General features: G+C 43.6%; 1 protein-coding gene across 2 annotated transcripts in view; it reads left to right on the top strand.

Annotated features, from left to right (window-relative positions):
• The window catches only part of LOC118375600 (5-hydroxytryptamine receptor 4-like), a 149,922-nt gene that overhangs the window by 59,176 nt on the left and 76,062 nt on the right, over positions 1 to 14,684 (top strand). For both annotated transcript variants that reach the window (XM_035762179.2, XM_035762187.2), the window contains exon 4: positions 1,340 to 1,540. In XM_035762179.2, the coding sequence (XP_035618072.1) occupies positions 1,340 to 1,540 (201 nt within the window). The remainder of the gene's footprint in view (positions 1 to 1,339; positions 1,541 to 14,684) is intronic.

Raw genomic sequence — 14,684 nt, forward strand, 5'->3', positions numbered from 1 at the left:
GATCTTACATTCTTTAGATACTACATTCAGTTTTGAATGAAAGACAGTATTTCATGACAGCATGAAAACATGTTGCTAACAGATTGCTGGTAAACAGCATTTATGGCATGTTCTGGTTAAATGACAACGTGATTTGACAGCCGTTAGCCGTTCTCAGGCAGCTATTTTTAGCCGAGCAGGCTCTGAGCGGTTGCCTCACCGAGAATTTTATTTGTCATTAATGGAGTGCCCAGGGCTCTGGTCTTCCTCAAACAGACTGAAAAGAGGGACGCCGCCACACCGGTGGCTCTACATCACTGATTCTCTCTCCATCTCTCTCTCTCTCTCTCTCTCTCTCTCTCTCTCCTTCCTCTCTCTCTCTCTCTCTCCTTCCTCTCTCTCTCTCTCTCTCTCCTTCTACCCCCCCCCTCTCTCTCTCTCTCTCCTTCCTCTCTGTCTCACACAAGCTACCACTCTCTTTTTCTCCTCTAATGTAATCTCTTTCAATCTCTCCCTAAGTCTCTCTCACCATATGTTTCCTTAACATGTGGTGACACATGTGAAAATCAATTACGTGAAAACAAAATGTTCAGGTTCACATTGAAGAAAACTCCACATGTGATAATCTCACTTCCAAAAGTGTAAATGTATTTTCACACGTGAAAAACATTCACATGTAAAAATAACATTTGCAGTTTCATAAGTGAAAAACTTGATTGTTTTTCACATTTTTACTTGAAATTCCACAAGTGAAGTGAGATTTTCACATGTGAAAGTTATTCACATACAAAACTGCAAATTAGATTTTTATTTGTGATTGTTTGTCACATGTGTACTTATTCAACATTCATGTGAAAATCACATTTGTCACAGGTAAGAAAACTCCAACTGTGAAAATCTCACTTTTCATAATTCATTTTTTTCATGTTTTTTTCTGCAAGGGGTTCTCTCTCTCTCTCTCTCTCTCTCTCTCTCTCTCTCTCTCTCTCTCTCATTCAGTTATTACCAATATTTACTGCAATAAATGAGATTTACAAGATGTATAGTGACAGCATATTTATATGGCAAATCTGCTGTCATGCGTAACAGACAATTCAAACAATTAAATAGTTTAGTGCATTCCTCTGTACATACTCTCACATAACAAAAGCCTATAATATTGTATGTTTACATGCATTTACCTCTAGTAGGCAGTCTCTTCTGTTCTTTTCAGTGTGTTCTGCATTATTTATGATTTTTCCACAACATTCCTTTATCATACACTCTACCATATGATACACCTATGCTGTTTCAAGTTAAAAATGGAAACCATCTTTAAACATATCGCCAATAAGATACCTCTCACTCAATTCTCTCCCAGGAAAATCAAGACCAACTACTTCATAGTATCGCTCGCCTTTGCAGACCTGATGGTGTCGGTGCTGGTGATGCCGTTTGGTGCCATAGAACTGATTCACCAGAACTGGATTTATGGAGAAACCTTCTGCCTGGTCCGGACATCTCTAGATGTACTGTTGACAACGGCCTCCATATTACACCTATGTTGCATAGCTTTGGACAGGTAAGCACCACTGCTCAGCAACTAGCTTGGAACGATGCTTCCAGTCAACATGAAGTCAGTAGACATAGTATTTAGTATCGTACTAACAGTATCAAACCATCAACACATTTTACCATCCTATTATATTAACTGACTTACAGTAGGATGGCACTTCCTGTAATTGACTTTATCAAGCTGCAGCAGGTAGCCTATTGGTTAGAGCGTTGGGCCAGTAACCAAAAAGTTGCCAGATCGAATCCCCAAGCTGACAAGGTAAAAATATGTTAAATAGGTTAAATATAAAAACAAAACAATTCTGAGGACTACTGTATGAGACTTTGAAACAGTTGTGTGATATGCTGGGCTTACATACACTATATGATCAAAAATATGTGGACACCAGCTCATTGAAAATCTCAATTCAAAATCATGGGCATGAATATGGAGTTGGTCCCCCCTTTGTTGCTTTAATAGCCTCAACTCTTCTAGGAATACTTTCCACTAGATATTGCTGCAGGGACTTGCTTCCATTCAGCCACAAGAGCATTACTGAGGTCGGGCACTGATGTTGGGCGATAAGGCATGGCTCGCAGTCAGTGTTCCAATTCATCCCAAAGGGGTTGAGGTCAGGGCTCTGTGCAGGCCAGTTCTTCCACACCGTCTCAACAAACCATTTCTGAATTGACCTCGCTTTGTGCACGGTGGCATTGTCATGCTGAAACAGGAAAGAGCCTTTCCCAAACTGTTCCCACAAAGTTGGAAGCACAGAATTGTCTCGACTGTCATTGTACGCTGTAGTGTGAAGATTTCCCTTCACTGGAACTAAGCGGCCTAACCCGAACCATGAAAAACAGCTCCAGACCTTTATTCCTTCTCCACCTAACTTTACAGTTGACACTCTGCATTCGGGCAGGTAGGGTTCTCCTGGTATCCGCCAAACCCAGATTAGTCCGTCGATGGTGAAGCATTTCCACGGTTCCGGAGTCCAATGGCGGCGAGTTTTACACCACTCCAGCCGATGCTTGGCATTGTGCATGGTGATCATAGGCTTGTGTGCGGCTGCTCGGCCATGGAAGCCCATTTCATGAAGTTCCCGATGAAAAGTTTGTGTGCTAATGTTGCTTCCAGAGGCAGTTTAGTGAGCTTGTGTGGCCTACCACTTTGCGGCTGAGCCATTGTTGCTCCTAGACATTTCCACTTCACAATAACAGCACTTACAGATGACCCGGGGAAGCTCTAGCAGGGCACAAATTTGACAAACTGACTTGTTGGAAAGGGGGCATTCTATGACGGTGCCACATTGAAAGTCACTGAGCTCTTCAGTAAGGCCATTTTACTGTCAATTTTGTCTATGCAAATTGCATGGCTGTGTGGACAATTTTATACATCTGTCAGCAACTGGTGTGGCTGAAATAGCCGGATCCGCTAATTTGAAGGGGTGTCCACATGCTTTTGTATATATAGTGTATGTACACCCCCCTATATGCTCCAGTTTCCCTATGCTTCAGCTCTCCCACCATAAAAGTGTGTTCTTGACCTTGTCTCACTGCAGAGGAGGAAATTGTTGTTTCATTCAATTATATGGATAGAGAGCAAAGCTTGTGCAGAGTGTGTAAACAGCACTATTAGCCATTCATAGTAACTGGCTGGCTTGCGGTGTTGAGAGACACAATGTGCCGACCATAAATTATTTAGATTTAATTTCCTCTAAAGTTACGACCCACTTTATTTATCATCCTAATTTACCACATTAAAACGATTTACGAGTCTGATGATGAAAGCAAATGGGAAATGAAGGGAACATGCTTTTAAAGAATTACAGGAAAAATGTGCATTAACATGAGTTCTGAAAAGCTGCTGGGGATATCAAGGGTTTACATTATATGGCGGATTAAATGTCAGTGTGGTTGTAGGATGGGCTCTTGCATTAAGTGACAAGGAAAGACATATCGACACAGCTACTCAAAAGACTAACCATACACAACAATAAGATCCGCATTTCTACAGTATTGCATAGTAGCTAGTTCATTCAAAATGCTTTCTATGTTCAAGCCCAGCATAAGCATATGAATTAATTTAGGACAGCTGAGGTCTGGGTGCAGAGATAGATAGGCTTGCGTCACACCATCTGCAGTTATTATTTTGGAAGCAACGTTACAATAGTAATCCCAGGAAACAAACATTGGTTCTGTGAAAGTTCCCAGAACATTCAGGAAATGTTCTGATAACACAAAAACTGTCCAGTTGTGCAGATGATTATACAATGTTTGTATAAAAAAGTCACCTGATATTTCAAGAACGTTCCCACATTTTGTCTGTTCTTTAAAGGTTCCCAGAATGTTTCATTAGGTTGTGGAAACAGTCTGGTGGGAACATTGTGGGTAGGGTGACCACATTTAAAGTACCCAAATGCGGGAAAACAGGAGGATTTTGCGGGACATTCACGGGGCTGTATGGCCTACAGAGTACCACCCCCCCACCCATACATTATTTAATGACGTCCTAATTTCTGAACGTTTTGTTGTGACTTTACTTTCATTCATCTGATGACTGTTATTTATTTAATCAACTAACTTTATGTTTAATTGTTACCCGATTAAATTAATCATGTAACAATTAACTCATTAGGATTTGGGGCACTAAATAACTTTTTTGCCCGCTTTGAGGACAATACAGTGCCACTGACACTGCCCCCAAGCAAAACATGTGGACTCTCCTTCACTGCAGCCGAGGTGAGTAAAACATTTAAACGTGTTAACCCTCGCAAGCCTGCAGGCCCAGACGGCATCCCCAGCCGCGCCCTCAGAGCATGCGCAGACCAGCTGGCTGGTGTGTTTACGGACATATTCAATCGATCCCTATCCCAGTCTGCTGTTCCCACATGCTTCAAGAGGGCCACCATTGTTCCTGTTCCCAAGAAAGCTAAGGTAACTGAGCTAAACGACTACCGCCCCGTAGCACTCGCCTCCGTCATCATGAAGTGCTTTGAGAGACTAGTCAAGGACCATATCACCTCCACCCTACCTGACACCCTAGACCTACTCCAATTTGCTTACCTCCCAAATAGGTCCTCAGACGATGCAATCTCAACCACACTGCACACTGCCCTAACCCATCTGGACAAGAGGAATACCTATGTGAGAATGCTGTTCATCGACTACAGCTCAGCATTTAACACCATAGTTCCCTCCAAACTCGTCATCAAGCTCGAGACCCTGGGTCTCGACCCCGCCCTGTGCAACTGGGTACTGGACTTCCTGATGGGCCGCCCCCAGGTGGTGAGGGTAGGTAAAAATATCTCCACCCCGCTGATCCTCAACACTGGGGCCCCACAAGGGTGCGTTCTGAGCCCTCTCCTGTACTCCCTGTTCACCCACGACTGCGTGGTCACGCACGCCTCCAACTCAATCATCAAGTTTGCGGACGACACAACAGTGGTAGGCTTGATTACCAACAACGACGAGATGGCCTACAGGGAGGAGGTGAGGGCCCTCGGAGTGTGGTGTCAGGAAAATAACCTCACACTCAACGTCAACAAAACTAAGGAGATGATTGTGGACTTCAGGAAACAGCAGAGGGAACATCCCCCTATCCACATCGATGGAACAGTAGTGGAGAGGGTAGTAAGTTTTAAGTTCCTCGGCGTACACATCACAGACAAACTGAATTGGTCCACCCACACAGACAGCATCGTGAAGAAGGCGCAGCAGCGCCTCTTCAACCTCAGGAGGCTGAAGAAATTCGGCTTGTCACCAAAAGCACTCACAAACGTCTACAGATGCACAATCGAGAGAATCCTGTCGGGCTGTATCACCGCCTGGTACGGCAACTGATCCACCCACAACCGTAAGGCTCTCCAGAGGGTAGTGAGGTCTGCACAACGCATCACCGGGGGCAAACTACCTGCCCTCCAGGACACCTACACCACCCGATGTCACAGGAAGGCCATAAAGATCATCAATGCACAACAACCACCCGAGCCACTGCCTTTTTCACCCCGCTATCATCCAGAAGGCGAGGTCAGTACAGGTGCATCAAAGCTGGGACCGAGAGACTGAAAAACAGCTTCTATCTCAAGGCCATCAGACTGTTAAACAGCCACCACTAACATTGAGTGGCTGCTGCCAACACACTGACTCCAGCCACTTTAATAATGGGAATTGATGGGAATTGATGTAAAATATATCACTAGCCACTTTAAACAATGCTACTTTATATAATGTTTACATACCCTACATTATTTATCTCATATGTATACGTATATACTGTACTTTACATCATCTACTGCATCTTTATGTAATACATGTATCACTAGCCACTTTAAACTATGCCACTTTGTTTACATACTCATCTCATATGTATATACTGTACTCGATACCATCTACTGCATCTTGCCTATGCCGCTCTGTACCATCACTCATTCATATATCTTTATGTACATATTCTTTATCCCTTTACACTTGTGTGTATAAGGTAGTAGTTTTGGAATTGTTAGCTAGATTACTCGTTGGTTATTACTGCATTGTCGGAACTAGAAGCACAAGCATTTCGCTACACTCGCATTAACATCTGCTAACCATGTGTATGTGACAAATAAAGTTTGATTTGATTTGACCATGGAAGAGGTTGTTTACAGAGTTACCATCTCCCAAATTCAACTCTATAAGGTATATATCTATTTAATAAATAAATAGTAATCTAATTAATAATTACCTCTTATCATATCATAATTGTGAACAGTCGTAAACTCATTCATCTGCAAAAAACCCAGCCTTGCTCATGATTCAGCACTACACCAATTGGTTTAATTATTTATTTATTAGCTAACTAAAATGAGAAAACAGGATAACATACACACTTAATACATGAGAGGAAAGTCCCTAGCAGACTGGCAATATGAAGGATTAATACACAGCGATGAAGAGTGGGAAAAAGAGAGAGACAGAGAAAAAGGGACACTGGGTACATAAGATACATTCTATAACTATTCTCCCATTAATCATATACTTTGCACATGAACCGCCGACCGTTTAGGAAGGAGGTGGTTTGGCCTTTCAGCGGCACGCTGGTAAGGGTCCGGACCCGTCTCTTCTACTGTTGTTCACTCTGGAAGTGGCTACTTACTATGAACAGTTAATAGGAGATATATTATTTTATCCCTCCTAAAATCACATTCATATCTTAACAAATGTACTTTCATAATTTGTCATATTATATGCACAATGTATTGGATGGAAACTTGACAGATAAAGGGGATATCATTTACAGTACAGTATTTCGTCCATGCATTTTTAATGACATCACAAAATGAAAACCCATATGACATACATTTTTTTCTATAGTTCCTCACTGACCATTCCCCACATTGTTATATGTTAGAAATATTGTTCCAGTATCCACTTTTAACCGGGTTAGAGTTTCAAATGGAAAACTATCTGTGAAACAAAGGCATTCTTTTGTTGACACTAAAGGTGACACACACGGTGAACTGTCAAACTGGCCCAGTCCCCTCCTTCCCCTTTCAGTGGGTGAGAGAAGGTTTGGTTATTGTCAATCATTGCCAAGCTGATCTCACCCATTGTGATCCTCACAGGACAGTCATGACAGTTTGTATCGACAGATGTAGCCTATTAAATATCATTACAGAATATCACAGAATTACAGAATACCGTTTCTGGAAACTAGGCGTATGTCGCTGGTCACTACTTCACAGGAGAGCTGTTGGAACTTTGTTTTTCATCAAAATGCGTTTTTTGTTGTTGTCAGAAATGCCTTCTTGAATGTGTGAAAGTTCATGTGCCTGAAAAATAAACGTGTATGCCATCTGTAAATACAAATAGTTAAATTATGAGCCTAGTTGGTTTAGCCACAGAAAAAAACAGCAACCTTCCCGCTAGCCATGATTGGCTGAGATAATGAGTAAGCTGGACATGCTGAGAGATGGGTTTGGATTGGTCTGCCATACAGCGCGCTTCTGTTTAGTTGAACTGGTCAGTAAGTGTTGGTAATCCTGTCTAATGCAGATTTTTAAATATCAAATCAAACTTTATTTGTCACATGCTGTGATTACGACAGGTGTAGACCTAACCGTGAAATGCTTACTTACAAGCCCTTAACCAACAATCCAGTTAGAGAAAGAGTTAAGAAAATTTTACCCAAATAAACGAAAGTAAAAAAATAATAAAAAGTAACACAATAAAATAACACTAACGAGGCTATATACAGGAGGTACCGGTACCGAGTCAATGTGCGGGGGTACAGGTTAGTTGAGGTAATTTGAACATGTAGGTAGGGGTAAATTGACGATGCATAGATAATAAATAGCGGGTAGCAGCAGTGTAAAAACAAATGGGGGTCAATGTACATAGTCCGGGTGGCCATTTGAGTAATTGTTCAGCAGTCTTATGGGTGGGGGTAGAAGCTGTTAAGGAGCCTTTTGGTCCTAGACTTGGTGCTCCAGTACCGCTTGCCGTGTGGTAGCAGAGAGAACAGTCTATGACTTGGGTGACTGGAGAATTTGACCATTTTATTGGCTTTCCTCTGACACCGCCTGGTATATAGCTCCTGGATGGCAGAAAGCTTGGCCCCAGGGATATACTTTTTATTTTTTATTTTATTTCACCTTTATTTAACCAGGTAGGCTAGTTGAGAACAAGTTCTCATTTTGCAACTGCGACCTGGCCAAGATAAAGCATAGCAGTGTGAACAGACAACACAGAGTTACACATGGAGTAAACAATTAACAAGTCAATAATACAGTAGAAAAAAGGAGAGTCTATATACATTGTGTGCAAAAGGCATGAGGAGGTAGGCGAAAAATTACAATTTTGCAGATTAACACTGGAGTGATAAATGATCAGATGGTCATGTACAGGTAGAGATATTGGTGTGCAAAAGAGCAGAAAAGAAAATGAATAAAAACAGTATGGGGATTAGGTAGGTAAAAATGGGTGGGCTATTTACCGATAGACTATGTACAGCGGCAGCGATCGGTTAGCTGCTCAGATAGCAGATGTTTGAAGTTGGTGAGGGAGATAAAAGTCTCCAACTTCAGCGATTTTTGCAATTCGTTCCAGTCACAGGCAGCAGAGAACTGGAACGAAAGGCGGCCAAATGAGGCGTTGGCTTTAGGGATGATCAGTGAGATACACCTGCTGGAGCGCGTGCTACGGATGGGTGTTGCCATCGTGACCAGTGAACTGACATAAGGCGGAGCTTTACCTAGCATGGACTTGTAGATGACCTGGAGCCAGTGGGTCTGGCGACGAATATGTAGCGAGGGCCAGCCGACTAGAGCATACAGGTCGCAGTGGTGGGTGGAATACGGTGCTTTAGTGACAAAATGGATGGCACTGTGATAAACTGCATCCAGTTTGCTGAGTAGAGTGTTGGAAGCAATTTTGTAGATGACATCGCCGAAGTCGAGGATCGGTAGTATAGTCAGTTTTACTAGGGTAAGTTTGGCGGCGTGAATGAAGGAGGCTTTGTTGCGGAATAGAAAGCCGACTCTTGATTTGATTTTCGATTGGAGATGTTTGATATGAGTCTGGAAGGAGAGTTTACAGTCTAGCCAGACACCTAGGTACTTATAGATGTCCACATATTCAAGGTCGGAACCATCCAGGGTGGTGATGCTGGTCAGGCGTGCGGGTGCAGGCAGCGAATGGTTGAAAAGCATGCATTTGGTTTTACTAGCGTTTAAGAGCAGTTGGAGGCCACGGAAGGAGCGTTGTATGAAATTGAAGCTCGTTTGGAGGTTAGATAGCACAGTGTCCAAGGACGGGCCGGAAGTATATAGAATGGTGTCGTCTGCGTAGAGGTGGATCAGGGAATCGCCCGCAGCAAGAGCAACATCATTGATATATACAGAGAAAAGAGTCGGACCGAGAATTGAACCCTGTGGCACCCCCATAGAGACTGCCAGAGGACCGGACAGCATGCCCTCCGATTTGACACACTGAACTCTGTCTGCAAAGTAATTGGTGAACCAGGCAAGGCAGTCATCCGAAAAACCGAGGCTACTGAGTCTGCCGATAAGAATATGGTGATTGACAGAGTCGAAAGCCTTGGCAAGGTCGATGAAGACGGCTGCACAGTACTGTCTTTTATCGATGGCGGTTATGATATCGTTTAGTACCTTGAGCGTGGCTGAGGTGCACCCGTGACCGGCTCGGAAACCAGATTGCACAGCGGAGAAGGTACGGTGGGATTCGAGATGGTCAGTGACCTGTTTGTTGACTTGGCTTTCGAAGACCTTAGATAGGCAGGGCAGGATGGATATAGGTCTGTAATAGTTTGGGTCCAGAGTGACTCCCCCTTTGAAGAGGGGGATGACTGTGGCAGCTTTCCAATCCTTGGGGATCTGGACAACACACTACCCTCTGTAGCGCCTTACGGTCAGATGCCGAGCAGTGGCCATACCAGGCAGTGATACAATCAGTCAGGATGCTCTCAATGGTGCAGCTGTAAAACTTTTGGAGGATCTGAGGACCCATGCCAAATCTTTTCAGTCTCCTGAAGGGGAAAAGGTGTTGTCGTGCCCTGTTCACGACTGTATTGGTGTGTTTGGACCATGATAGTTCGTTTGTAATGTGGACACCAAGGAACTTGAAACTCTCAACCTGCTCCACTACAACCATGTCGATGTTAATGGGGGCCTGTTCGGCCCGCCCTTTCCTGTAAGTCCACAATCAGCTCCTTTGTCTTGCTCACATCGAGGGACAGGTTGTTGTCCTGGCACCACACTGTCAGGTCTCTGACCTCCTCCCTATAGGCTGTCTCATCGTTGTCGGTAATCAGGCCTACCACTGTTTAGTCATCGTTTGTTGTTGTTGGTGTTAGCAGTACTATCTCCATCAACATTAGCTGAACATTCCAGGAATGTTATTTTAGAACAACTTCTATTGCTCCAACATTTTATTGCTGAAGTATGTTTAGGGGACGTTATTGGAACCATCATGTCATAATGTCACACTATAACTTCAGGAGACCATGGTAGACATATTTCCTGCTTGTTGTTATGGGTGCTTTGAATAACATACCCATCAACATTAGCAGAACGTTGGTGTAATGTTTCCCTCAGATCCACTTCTGTTGCTCCCTAATTTTGTTGCGGCGATATGATCTAAGAACATTACTGGTATATTGTGTCATTACATTACCTGGAAACCTCATGAGAACAGGTTTTTGAAAATGTTCTGTGGTGGTTATTACAGATGCTGTGCACAACATTTCGGTGAACATTAGGAGAATAAAACACTTCTGTGAGCAGGCCTTTCTAATCGACCTGGCCCGTGTATCCTGGAAGGACATTGACCTCATCCCGTCAGTTGAGGATGCCTGGTCATTCTTTAAAAGTAACTTCCTCACCATTTTAGATAAGCATGCTCCGTTCAAAAAATGCAGAACCAAGAACAGATACAGCCCTTGGTTCACTCCAGACCTGACTGCCCTCGACCAGCACAAAAACATCCTGTGGCGGACTGCAATAGCATCGAATAGCCCCGTGATATGCAACTGTTCAGGGAAGTCAGGAACCAATACACGCAGTCAGTCAGGAAAGCTAAGGCCAGCTTCTTCAGGCAGAAGTTTGCATCCTGTAGCTCCAACTCCAAAAGTTCTGGGACACTGTGAAGTCCATGGAGAACAAGAGCACCTCCTCCCAGCTGCCCACTGCACTGAGGCTAGGAAACACGGTCTCCACCGATAAATCCATGATTATCGAAAACTTCAATAAGCACTTCTCAACGGCTGGCCATGCCTTCCGCCTGGCTACTCCAACCTCGGCCAACAGCTCCGCCCCCCCGTAGTTCCTCACCCAAGCCTCTCCAGGTTCTCCTTTACCCAAATCCAGATAGCAGATGTTCTGAAAGAGCTGCAAAACCTGGACCCGTACAAATCAGCTGGGCTTGACAATCTGGACCCGCTATTTCTGAAACTATCTGCCGCCATTGTCGCAACCCCTATTACCAGCCTGTTCAACCTCTCTTTCATATCGTCTGAGATCCCCAAGGATTGGAAAGCTGCCGCAGTCATCCCCCTCTTCAAAGGGGGAGACACCCTGGACCCAAACTGCTATAGACCTATATCCATCCTGCCCTGCCTATCTAAGGTCTTCAAAGCCAAGTCAACAAACAGGTCACTGACCATCTCGAATCCCACCGTACCTTCTCCGCTGTGCAATCTGGTTTCCGAGCCGGTCACGGGTGCACCTCAGCCACACTCAAGGTACTAAATGATATCATAACCGCCATCGATGAAAGACAGTACTGTGCAGCCGTCTTCATCGACCTCGCCAAGGCTTTCGACTCTGTCAATCACCAAATTCTTATCGGCAGACTCAACAGCCTCGGTTTTTCGGATGACTGCCTTGCCTGGTTCACCAATTACTTTGCAGACAGAGTTCAGTGTGTCAAATCAGAGGGCATGCTGTCCGGTCCTCTGGCAGTCTCTATGGGGGTGCCACAGGGTTCAATTCTCGGGCCGACTCTTTTCTCTGTATATATCAATGATGTTGCTCTTGCTGCGGGCGATTCCCTGATCCACCTCTACGCAGACGACACCATTCTATATACTTTCGGCCCGTCATTGGACACTGTGCTATCCAACCTCCAAACGAGCTTCAATGCCATACAGCACTCCTTCCGTGGCCTCCAACTGCTCTTAAACGCGAGTAAAACCAAATGCATGCTTTTCAACCGATCGCTGCCTGCACCCGCATGCCCGACTAGCATCACCACCCTGGATGGTTCCAACCTTGAATATGTGGACATCTATAAGTACCTAGGTGTCTGGCTAGACTGCAAACTCTCCTTCCAGACTCACATCAAACATCTCCAATCAAAACTCAAATCCAGAGTCGGCTTTCTATTCCGCAACAAAGCCTCCTTCACTCACGCTGCCAAGCTTACCCTAGTAAAACTGACTATCCTACCGATCCTCGACTTCGGCGATGTCATCTACAAAATGGCTTCCAACACTCTACTCAGCAAACTGGATGCAGTCTACCACAGTGCCATCCGTTTTGTCACTAAAGCACCTTATACCACCCACCACTGCGACTTGTATGCTCTAGTCGGCTGGCCCTCACTACATATTCGTCGCCAGACCCACTGGCTCCAGGTCATCTACAAGTCCATGCTAGGTAAAGCTCCGCCCTATCTCAGTTCACTGGTCACGATGGCAACACCCATCCGTAGCACGCGCTCCAGCAGGTGTATCTCACTGATCATCCCTAAAGCCAACACCTCATTTGGCCGCCTTTCGTTCCAGTACTCTGCTGCCTGTGACTGGAACGAATTGCAAAAATCGCTGAAGTTGGAGACTTTTATCTCCCTCTCCAACTTCAAACATCAGCTATCCGAGCAGCTAACCGATCGCTGCAGCTGTACATAGTCTATAGGTAAATAGCTCACCCTTTTTCACCTACCTCATTCCCATACTGTTTTTATACTGTTTTTATTTATTTACTTTTCTGCTCTTTTGCACACCAATATCTCTACCTGTACATGCCCATCTGATCATTTATCACTCCAGTGTTAATCTGCAAAATTGTATTATTCGCCTACCTCCTCATGCCTTTTGCACACATTGTATATAGACTGCCCATTTTTTTGTTCTACTGTGTTATTGACTTGCTAATTGTTTTACTCCATGTGTAACTCTGTGTTGTCTGTTCACACTGCTATGCTTTATCTTGGCCAGGTCGCAGTTGCAAATGAGAACTTGTTCTCAACTAGCCTACCTGGTTAAATAAAGGTGAAATAAAAATAAATAAAAAAAAAAAATATTCCAAGGATATTTAATAAATACAAAAAAAAAGAGGATATTTTGTTATCAAAAGCATTTGTTTTTGGGATGGTTAATCCTAATGTTATATATAACCTAACTAACTTAATGGACATCTTAGGTAATGTTCTGGTAATGTTTCCGGTTTCTGGAATGGTTCTTACTGGGGTCAAAAGGTCAGACAGTAGGACAGAGAGAGAAGAGAGAGAGAGAGTATTTTGCATGAAAAGGGCCTTTTCTTCTGTGTCTTTCTCTTTCTCTTTCTCTTTCTCTTTCTCTTTCTCTCTCTCGCTCTCCACTTCTCCCCAGAGAAGAGATGGCTTTTAAGTTTAACCCACTGAGAGCTCTTCAATTAATGTTAAAGGCAGATGGAATTTTGCTGGCCATATTCTAGAGATGTTTTATTGAGAGTACACACCATTCCATAGAGACAAGAGTGTATAAAAGGAAACGTGTTTAAGGTGAATGGTGGAATGAATGTTGTGACGTGGGACGGTTCCATTTATTCATCATTTCATCCCGCAGTGAAGTGAAGTAAGCTCTCCTGTGTATTGCACAACTCTAGTGTGTGGATTATTACTTGCGTGCGTCAAGCTGCAAGCACCAGGGGAAGTTCCAGTAAGCCAGGACTGCTACCAGCCAGTTTAGACAATCATGAGTCTTGCCAGAACAGAGAAACAGACTCATTTCGGCCATTTCACAAATCTTTATGAGTAAGAAAAATGCTACAGAAATGGCAGTTCTTTGGGCGTCACTTAGTTATCGCATAAAACAATATTAGCTATGTCTTTTCCTTTAGAAGGGTTCAAAACGTGTTTCTCTCCTCTCATATTTCCAATCTGCCCCTCAAGCCTTAAATGTTCAAATTCTATTGGTCAATTAAACAGATTTAGAAAGCATAGTGTGTTTACATGCACTGTAGCCGAGAGTAATTTTGTTGTTCTCCAATTGGCCTGGTGATCCTAACTGACCTAAAACAGGGAATTTTTACTTGGATTAAATGTCAGGAATTGTGAAAAACAGAGTTTAAATGTATTTGGCTAATGTGTATGTAAACTTCCGACTTCAACTGTATATATCAGATCAGCCCAATAGAAAGGCCACATGAGCAATTATGTTTTACTAAGAGTGGTACTTTTAAAAAGGGCCAGAGAGCGCAGTGACCCTGAACGGACAATCTGTTTCTCGTTCATAGAAGAGAGTTTAAATAAAATGTTCATAGCAAGCGCTTTGGTCTCTGTTCGTACAGCACAGATGTTTGCTTTTCATTTGCCTTCAGGTTAATTTCTCCACAACATTTACTAAACATAAATGTAAAGGCAACATGTAAAGTGTTGGTCCCATGTTTCATGAGCTGAAATAAAAGATCCCAGAAATG

This window comes from Oncorhynchus keta, chromosome 4 (genome assembly GCF_023373465.1).
Source record: "Oncorhynchus keta strain PuntledgeMale-10-30-2019 chromosome 4, Oket_V2, whole genome shotgun sequence".
NCBI lineage: Eukaryota > Metazoa > Chordata > Actinopteri > Salmoniformes > Salmonidae > Oncorhynchus > Oncorhynchus keta.